The following is a 9857-nucleotide window of genomic DNA, read 5'->3' on the forward strand; positions in this document are numbered from 1 at the left end:
AGTTAAAACCTTTAGGAAGGTATACAATTTGAACAATTTATTTTTTTTATTAAAGAAAATTGAAAAATTCCTCAAAATAGAAGTTTGGGGATTTATTCTTTTGGCAAGACGAAAAATGTTTGTTTCAAAAACTATAAAAAATTTTAAAAGGGAGGTTAATGGGTACTTTGCCTTTATGATTCCTTATGACTGACTGGGATCTCATTCTACTGTCGCATATTTTTGACAAGGGTTACGAAATCTTTACATACATAAGCTTATAGGAATCAAATTAAGGACCACTCTGTATATTGAAAAATAGTTATAAATATTTGTGATCCTTTATTATTAAAAAAATACTTTTATTTATACTCGATTAGTTCCTCCACGCGTTGAGCCACAGCCCTCAGATGGAAAGTTTGTAGTGAGGAAGGGATCTACTATCAAATTGGAGTGTCGGGCCATGGGTAATCCCATGCCTACTATTATTTGGGAAAGAGAGGTAAGAAACAGAAAACTTGAACATAGTGGTAATTGAGATATTCCATATTCATTCAATAAGTGTGCAATATGTAGATATATTGATAAACACTTTTTCAAATCTTATTCATCCAAAAGTACAAACAAATATCGGTAATTCAAGACGTATGTTATTTTATATACATATGTATATATTTATGTAATTTGTCAAAGTATGGAGGTACAGTATACATGTTTCAACCTTAATTCGAAAAATATACATACATATGTATATCCATTTATGTACCGTATGTTCGAAGTCTTGGAATGTTATTAAAAAGAAAATTTGAAAGGTTTCGTAAGCATTTACTTTGTAAACACCCGATTCGAACACATTGGCGAAATAGTTTTAAAAGTGAGCTCAGCGGAAGTTGCCATTCCAGTCCCACCCAATCACAGCAACATCATGGACATACTCATTTAGCAAACAAATGGTCTGAAGGGTCATGAAACGCAGTTCTGTCTCAGGATCCCTTTTTAATTGGATTTTTAATTTTAGCTGTCAATAATAGACCAATAGTGAAGGTTGGTCTCATCAGGGAGAAAATTACCTTGTTTCCATGATCTTTAAGATAATTCAAGATGTGCTGAAAACGGGTATATTTTTAGGATCCAACCAAATATAGGTCGCTTCTGAAGACTGAAGGCCTAACCCCTTGTAATTTGCAGTGTGTCTTGCCAATGTGGACTTGGCAATGGTTTTTTCTTGGCCAGCTGAGGCATTGACTTTCTAATGATTGGGTACAAAGGCCTTTCGGAAAGCTTCTGCAGTTAGTTTAGATAGTGGACGGTTTTCTTTTTTTTAATGTTCCTTTAATTGGTGAGATTGAATTTCACTGATTCAAGTATAATCTAACCTCGGAATCTTTTTTGAAGTCCATACATTTCCTTCTCTAGGAATGTTACACGCGAACCTACGTTCATTGAGCTCAAGAGGATAATTTCTTGCAAGTGCGTTGTCCAAAGAGATTTTCGAGGTTATTCTTCAATGTTATATCTAGCTTCCAAGTCTTTTCGTACACCCGGTATATTTTCGAAAAGGGGTAAAAAATGTTACATTTATATTATAACATATAAATAAATATATTCTTTTATAAATCTATTATTGAAAAGGAAGGGGGTTGAAAAACAAAAAAAAAAACTATATTGAAGAAATTGGAAAAATTTCTTTAGAAGTGTAATAGATTTTTATTATTATTCTATATTCGCCTTATTCCCTCTTCCTCCAACTCCACTGGCATGCCATATATCGTGTTAATGTGTGTTTATACTTATGTATTATATATATAAAGGGATATCATAATAAAAAAATTGGCAGGAGTTCCAAATTTAGAAACAGAGGGAGGAGGGGTGTCAAAAATGGAAAGAAGAAAATAATATAATCATTCCCTCCGTATGTTTATAGTTATTAATTAATTTCATTATCCACATAGTTTTTGAAATCTACTTCACCATTCCGAATTAAGATAAATGTTCGTAGAGTTGTAAACACTAAGCTTTTTGGAGTTGAACAGTGTTTTTTTGTTATAATTATTATTTATTTTCTTTGAGGAATAATTGTCTGGAATTCAAATACTAAAAATATTTAAAAAAAAGCATTTCTAGAGTTTTAATCTGATGCATTTTTTAACCTATGTGATTTTTTGTTCTGGGTCATCTAAACAGTGTTTTTTGTTCACATTATTATTTATTTCTTGAGGAGGGAACATCTAATTATACAGTGTAAAGTTACGAGTATGTTGATTTGTTTGGGATTTTTGAGATTACAAATTTCAAAGAAAGGGACAGCTAAAAAATACAAACAATTTACATCACTACTCATGAATGACAGAGAGTAACACTAATAATTTCTAGGCAAGAATCACTCTGAGGTCGATCATCAATTCTACTTTGAATGCAACAAGGACTTACAATTATAACTCTATTACAAATCCTCAGAGTTCATGATCGCACACATTTGTGATTGTACTTAGATCTTTATATTCACAGTAGAAAAGGATTCTCACTGTTTATAAATTATAACTTTAAGTCCTTTTGAAACTCAGAGAAGAATTGATGATCGAAAACTCTTGAATTTTTTTATAGCTTGCTAATGCCCTATTTTAATGTAAAAGCTTTGTGACTGTAGCTTCTTTGATGTTCAAGAAAAAGGGGTATGATACAACTATCTCCAGTTTTTCCAACTATTGAGAATAACTTTATTCCAATTAATTATTATTAGTATATATTATAAGCAAAGGACACCCTCATCTCTTTTGTCTCATTCCATATAGAACAATCTCCTTCCATCTGGTGATAAGGCCTTAGAAGGATACTCCATTGTTATACAAGATGTAAGCCGTCATCATTCTGGGATCTACTCCTGCACAGCAGACAATAAAGTTGGAGAACCTGCTCGAGCTGAAATTGATTTGAAAGTTTTATGTAAGTATGACGTACGCATATAGTAAGCAAGCGCTCAGCATAATCATGGCGTGACTCTTTCGTAATGCCTCCTTTGGGATTTCACATTTTAATAAGTGTGTGCTGAAGCAACTCAACTTAATAATAAGAGATGCAATAAAATAAGCACGTGTTAGAATTTTTAAAATCTATATTCTTAATATAAAAGCAAGAGTTATATATGTATTAGTGTTGAGTTTATATTATAACTATCAAGTTTGGTCGGGTTTGAGTAATTAAAGGCTGAATCGAGGTCGAGTTTTGAGTATTGAGGTAAGTTGAGTTCGACTAAAGGCATCATGCAAATAAAATTATTAAATTTATTTTTTTTAGCAAATAAATGTTTTTGACTACTACAATAAGGCAGTCAATTAATAATCAAATAATTTCAAAATATATTTATTTGCATAATCAGAAATTTGCACACAAAAAGTTGTATTTATATTAATATACAAGAAAACTAAAAATATGAGCCAGATATATATATTTTTTTTGTAAATAAACAAAGTAAATAACTAAGCGCCAAATAGAAAAAAGATCTCCTAACCAAAAATACGACAACAAAATGTATTAAGAATTACTCAATAAAAATGTAGAAACAGCTGGAGATGAGATTCATATAAAGTTGAATATTTTGATGATTCGAGTTTAGTTTTAAAATAATATTTCCGGGTGAGTTTGTTGATATGTGTCAATTCGAGTTTTTCTCGAGTTCGAGTAATATTCCAATAAACACTTTTTTATATATTATGTATATACTAATGGACGACTCGGCATTCCTAGGAGTTATTCCGCGTCCAAGGACAGACACACCTTGCTTTAATAATATAGATATCTAATATTTCTTTTTTAATATGACACGCTGAGCCAACAGTACACACGCTCGTTATGAAATTATTTTTTCTTAGATCAAGGAGTTACGCAGTTCTATAAAATATTAACCGCATACTCAAAAATGGGGCCTTTAGAGTTAGATAAACATTGCGTTACTAATATATTACATATATTTACAGATCCTCCAGAAATCGAAGTGGATCAATCATGGATTCGTACAGAGGAAGGTATTGAGGCAGAAGTATCTTGTAGCGTACACGCGGAGCCAAAAGCCGAGGTACTTGAAAAATATGATTCTTATTGTAAAAGTGTATTCACGTCAAACCACCTTTAGAGAGTCATTCCACTGTAAAGAATCCATTTTTAATACATAATATATATATAAATATAAGGAAAGACGAAATCCCCTCTTGAATTGACCATTGTACTATATCTATTGAAAAAAACAGTGATTTCATAATCATAAAAGCAACAATAATGATGAAAAGAAATAAATGTCTAGACATCAATTTTGCTACTGAATAAAAACTTTATTGGATAGGTATGAAGAAAAGAAACGAAACGTAACAAAAGTAGAGAGAGGAGTACTCTATCAATTCTAAATACAATTATAATACTCTTCATTTGTACATATGTTACTCAGTGAAGGATGTTCAAACATATACTGTATGTATATGGATCGAAAACTTGAAGAATAAAAATCATAAAAAAAAGAAACTTTTCTTGACAAAATATATTTTAATATCCTAAAAGATAAATATGTAGATATCCCTCTTTTTTTTTTTTTTTTTTTTTTTTTTTTTTGTATAACATATCAATATGCCTGGTCCATTTCTAACTTTTTTTATATATAGAAATGTTAATCACGAATAGACTTAAAACATGAATTTGGGTAAAAACAATCACTGACAAAATTTGAACAATCTTGCTAAAAAGAGGTAATTTAGCTTAATGGAGGATCAAAGTCATTCTGATAATATTGTTAAGTTTTACCTCAAAGATTAGGAATATTGTTGTTTAATTTTTTTTTTAAATAGATAGAAACTGTAAGATCTGAGTAGTGTTGTATCATTTCTTATATACGACTGAAGACTGGAGTCCGGTCTAATCTAGCCCTAAAAACTTATAAAGTTTGGTCCTTGATGACGCCACTCAACTATATTTCATCTTTTTTAATCCGTTCTTGTACTAATAGTCCGAAGGATCGAACAGCCAAAAAAGACTGGTCCTAGGACTGAACTGTACTGGACCGAATAAATAAGAAGGCACACAAAACTATTTTAATACATGGGCTGAAAACCCCAAGCTTAACAAGGAAAACATGTTTTTTTTTTCAATCAAAATTGGTATTTAAAAAAATATAGTTATGTTTTTAATTGTTTTAATGAGCACAGTCCACGTCACACTTTTCAAGCCACTGGTTCGTTTGAACGGTAATTTTTACCCATCAAGAAGTAGTGTAAAATTTTGATCCATTGTTTTGGAAATAAAAAAAGGAGCGGCACACTTAGCATAACTCAAACAATCACAAAACTGTTTAAGAGGTTTCTTTAGTACAAAATCTTATCTTTCTAACACTATCCAATGTAGACTGCATTTATGTAAACCGACATACACATTACTAAAGCCATCTATGGGAAAAATAATGAATTATTATATAAAACCTATTATATAATACTTTATTGATTGAATTTGTGTGTCCTTCTTTTTCAATTGATGGTTGCCGACGTGATTTTTCATAACTTTTCTACTTATTTCAATAAATCCTCCTTATTTAATATCATATTTCTTTAAAACCCTATTTTTTATACAAATTATATCCTTAAAATAATAATAGGTTAAATGGTACAAGGACACGATGCTCTTAGATCCCACTAATAATCGTCACATGGAGACCTTTGGAAATAAACATGTACTCATACTGCGAAACGTGAGGGAAACAGATTTCGGGAATTATTCATGTATGGCAGATAATAGCTTAGGACGTCAAAGAGGGTCTATTGAAGTATCAGGTAAGGGTTTTACTCTTTTTTATTCAGAACAGGCCCATGGGAGTTCTTTTGTGTCAATTTTTAGTCTTCAAAAATTGAATAAATTTATTTAGTCAAATTTAAAAATATAGATAAAGTTCAAAGTTATCTTTTCTTTTTTCTTAAAAATATGACCTTTTCAAAAAAAAAAAATAACAAGAATTAGTTTGCTTTTCTTTAACCTTCTGCTTATGAACATACTTTTTATAACGCTGTTTTTGAACTAGCAAAAATAAATCCCAAAAATGAAAAGTATATAATCACATGATTACATCATTTCAATTTTGTTTCATTTTTTTAATATTCACTTCCCTTTGTACTCGGAAATATCAATTAAAACGATAAAAACACTTGGAAGAATATAAGATATAAAGAAAAATAAATCTTTAATAAAAAATTAATATTAACAAGAGTAGTTTAGGGTTTCAACAATTTATAATTTGTCATTTTTGTAGTAAAAACAATGTTATTTTGGATATAAATTTCTATGACATATTTATTTCTGTATGCAAAATTTAGGAATGAAATTAGTACCAAAATTTTTTGATGTATTTTATTAAATAACAACTACAATATTATATTCTTGTGACTTTCGTTGTCAAATTAAGAAGAACTCAAAAGGAAAAATAAAGGGACAACTTTTAAGTAAAATAGCTAATTAAATTCACTAACACCCGATTAAAAATGACCAAATATATAAATTACTTATAAACAATGAATTATAAATAAAAAATTGCATAATTTAATGTTGCAAGAGCTAACTTAAACGTACAATGGATAAGCTGTATATTCTAAAGAATATAAAGTATCTTAAATTCATCGGGGTGCATAATATCCCAGTTCAAAAAGGAAGGGTCAAACAAAGTTGTTTGGTTACATTCTTATATTTTACTTTTTGAATTCGTCTAAATGTTGCTTTCCTTGAATTACTAAATATTTATCAATTTTGTCTTTTATCACTTTTGAAATTTGGAATTTATAAAAAATTAAACTCTTTGTTAAAGTTGACAAAGATTTGCCCAACTAATTATATGACCTAATTCTTAGTAACAGTAAAATAAATATTAATTTATACTTTTTATACTATTAGGACGCCCTCATATTGCAAAAATAGTTACTCCTAACTTGGGCTATTTTAAGAATCAGTATAATCTAACATGGACCGTGGATAGTTTCTTGCCGATTGAGGAGTATCGGATTTTATATAGAATTAATAGAGTAAGTACTCATATATTCTTTTATTTATCATAAATTTATTCTTTATTTGGGAAACAAATTAGGAGCCTGATTATGAAAATGAATCACGGAAACCTCATTCATCCATGGCCCGTAGACACCCAATCGAATGGACAAACATTATACCTCCCATCGGAGATGCAAAGCCTTCTTTTAAATATTACAATACATTCACTTACAAGGGATCTTTTGTATTTTACTCATTAAATCCTGGAACAGAATATGAAGTCATTATTCAGTCGAGAAATAAGGAAGGATGGTCAAACGCTACGGATATTTTTAGATTTAGTACACGAAAAGAAGGTTTGTTTTTAAAAAAAACAATAATTTTTAAAAAATTGACCATGGATTGACATGATGTGTCCCTAATTGAGTTTATCTCAAAAAACAAAAAAATGACCTTTTTAACCCGAAATCTCTGCTTTTGTGGTCTAAAGAGAGCAACATTTTTACATATAATCTACCAATATACTTACATTGTTTAATATTGATATTTTTTTTTTTTAAAGAACAAACCATTTAATATTTTTTTAATGTCTTGCTTTTTGTCTTTGCTTCAAAACAAACTATTATTTTTATAATTATGATCCAAAATCATAAATTTATACAATTTCTAAACAGAGGATAAATTTTTCCTTCACAGAATCATGGATATGCTGTAGAAAAATGATTTTTAAAGAATTATGCTACACAAATAGAAATTTCTAGCTGTAAGGGTAATTTTCATGTTTCTCGAAATAAAAGGAATCAGGCAGAGCATCAAAATTCATGAAAGAAAGTTTGCACTTTTTTTTCTATTAGATTAAAAGTCTGAGGGGCCGAATGATTATAAAAGTTTTTTTTCGCACATTAAAATTATAAGGAAAATGTCATAAGAAATATTCATAAAATGAGCGCACACATTGATTCTAACACTGAGCAGGAGTGAGAGAGCACTCACAAAGTAGAGTGTTTCCGAGGAGTATGCTCATTCGCTCATTAAAATCAAACAGAAAATGTCATAAAAAATATTGATAAAACGAGCGCCTTATTGAGCAAAATCGAAAGCGCGCTCATTGTTTTATCAGAGGGCGGAATCAAGAGAAAAAAATAAAAATTAACTATTGCTCAGGAGTGTGCTGTTAATGTTGAATTTATATTTTGCTTTATAAAATTATAAAGAAAATTTCATAAAAATATTTAAAAATGAGACCGCTCATTGCTTCTAAAACTTAGCAGGAGAGCATTTACAAAATAGGTTATTTCTCCTGAGCGTGTTCATGATTTTACTGTGATTTTTCGCTCATTAAAATTATTTGGAAAATATCATAGAAACATATTTCCAAAATAAGCGTCTGAGCATGAGCGCGCACATTGATTCTAAAATTGAGTGGGGGAGAGAGCACTCACATAATGGGGTAGTAAGTGGGAGTGCGCTCATGATATCAAATTTCTATTTCGCTTATTGCAATAATAAGGAAAATTTCTTATAAAAAATGAGCCCGCTCAGTGATTCTATACTCAGCAGGAGAAGACATACAAAATGTGGTATTGCTCAATGCTCGTGTGTGCGTTTATGATTTTAAAATGCTATTTTGTTCCTTAAAATTATATGGAAAATGTAATAAAGAATATTTATAAAATGAGCGCCTGATTGAGCATAAACGCACACATCGATTCTAAAACTAAAACAGGAGCGAGAGAGCACTTACAAAATGAGGAAGTAAGTGGGAGCGTGATCATGATTTTAAATTGATATTTAACGTGTTTAAATTATATAAAAAATGTCTTATAAAATATTAATAAAATGAACCCTCTCATTGTTTCAAAAACTGAGCGGGTGCTCGTTATGTTTTGCAATCAGAGGCCCATCATCTAAATCCAAAGTCAAAACAAATTTGCTCAATTTTATTGATGAATATGTAATCATTGATCAACGAATAACATTTATCAAATATCATTTTAGATTATAACCCAATGGAATTGGCAAGTCAGGACCAACAAGGATATAGCTCACATACATCCAGAAATGTTCCAATTCTACTCCTTTTAATATCCCTACAGTTAATCATCGCTCAACATCATTTCCTTTAAACAAAATGAATGGGCACTTCCAGGATGTGTAAACTATCTAGTCATTAAAATTTGCTACTTGCTTAGTAAAGAGATCTCAACGTGCGTGTTTCCTTGACGAGTTATTCTTTGATTTTCATATATATAAAAAAGGGACGGATTTCTTATTTTAAGTGAAGAAATTACAAACCAATGTTGGGACCTTACAAACCTACAAAAACATATTTCATTTCTAAATTCATAAATCACCGAATGAAATGTGATGAAAGAGATTCTACAAACATGTTTACATATATTGATTTGTGAAGCACAAACCCTTTTACCTATGATGTAATCATTGTACTGATTTTTGATAATAATTAATTAATCTATCCTCCATGTTTCATTATTATTATAATTATTATTAATCATTATTCTTGTAAATTTGTTAATAAACCATTATACTATTATAAATAAAAATAAAGTTGAAAAAGTTGTATACGTACAGAATGTGGAAAAATAATTAAAAATTGACTTTATATATAATAGGTATTTCATACCGGACTTTTAATCAGTCCTTGAAAAACGTTCTAACTCTTATTACTGTTACTACAGAGTGGCAACCTACAACTTTCACTAACATTTAGTTAAAGTTGTATCCCCATTATTTTATTTGCGCAACGAAACGGCAGCTGAATCAAGAATACACCATTTTTGTTTTTATCCCATGTCTCTAGCTTGTGACCTCCTCTGCGACGGTGTCAGTGCTGAGAAGGCTACAGAGAC

At 29.9% G+C, this 9857-nt stretch overlaps 1 protein-coding gene across 1 annotated transcript in view; it reads left to right on the plus strand.

The window, feature by feature from the left end:
* Nucleotides 1-9574, plus strand: part of LOC121129349 (limbic system-associated membrane protein) — a 49828-nt gene extending 40254 nt beyond the window's left edge. Inside the window, exons 5-11 of the mRNA XM_040725063.2 lie at nucleotides 360-481; nucleotides 2772-2922; nucleotides 3954-4051; nucleotides 5612-5786; nucleotides 6895-7022; nucleotides 7085-7343; nucleotides 8986-9574. Coding sequence (XP_040580997.1) covers nucleotides 360-481; nucleotides 2772-2922; nucleotides 3954-4051; nucleotides 5612-5786; nucleotides 6895-7022; nucleotides 7085-7343; nucleotides 8986-9113 — 1061 coding nt within the window. The 3' untranslated portion in view covers nucleotides 9114-9574. The remainder of the gene's footprint in view (nucleotides 1-359; nucleotides 482-2771; nucleotides 2923-3953; nucleotides 4052-5611; nucleotides 5787-6894; nucleotides 7023-7084; nucleotides 7344-8985) is intronic.
* Nucleotides 9575-9857: the final 283 nt, after the last annotated feature.

Source organism: Lepeophtheirus salmonis, chromosome 14 (assembly GCF_016086655.4).
Source record: "Lepeophtheirus salmonis chromosome 14, UVic_Lsal_1.4, whole genome shotgun sequence".
NCBI lineage: Eukaryota > Metazoa > Arthropoda > Copepoda > Siphonostomatoida > Caligidae > Lepeophtheirus > Lepeophtheirus salmonis.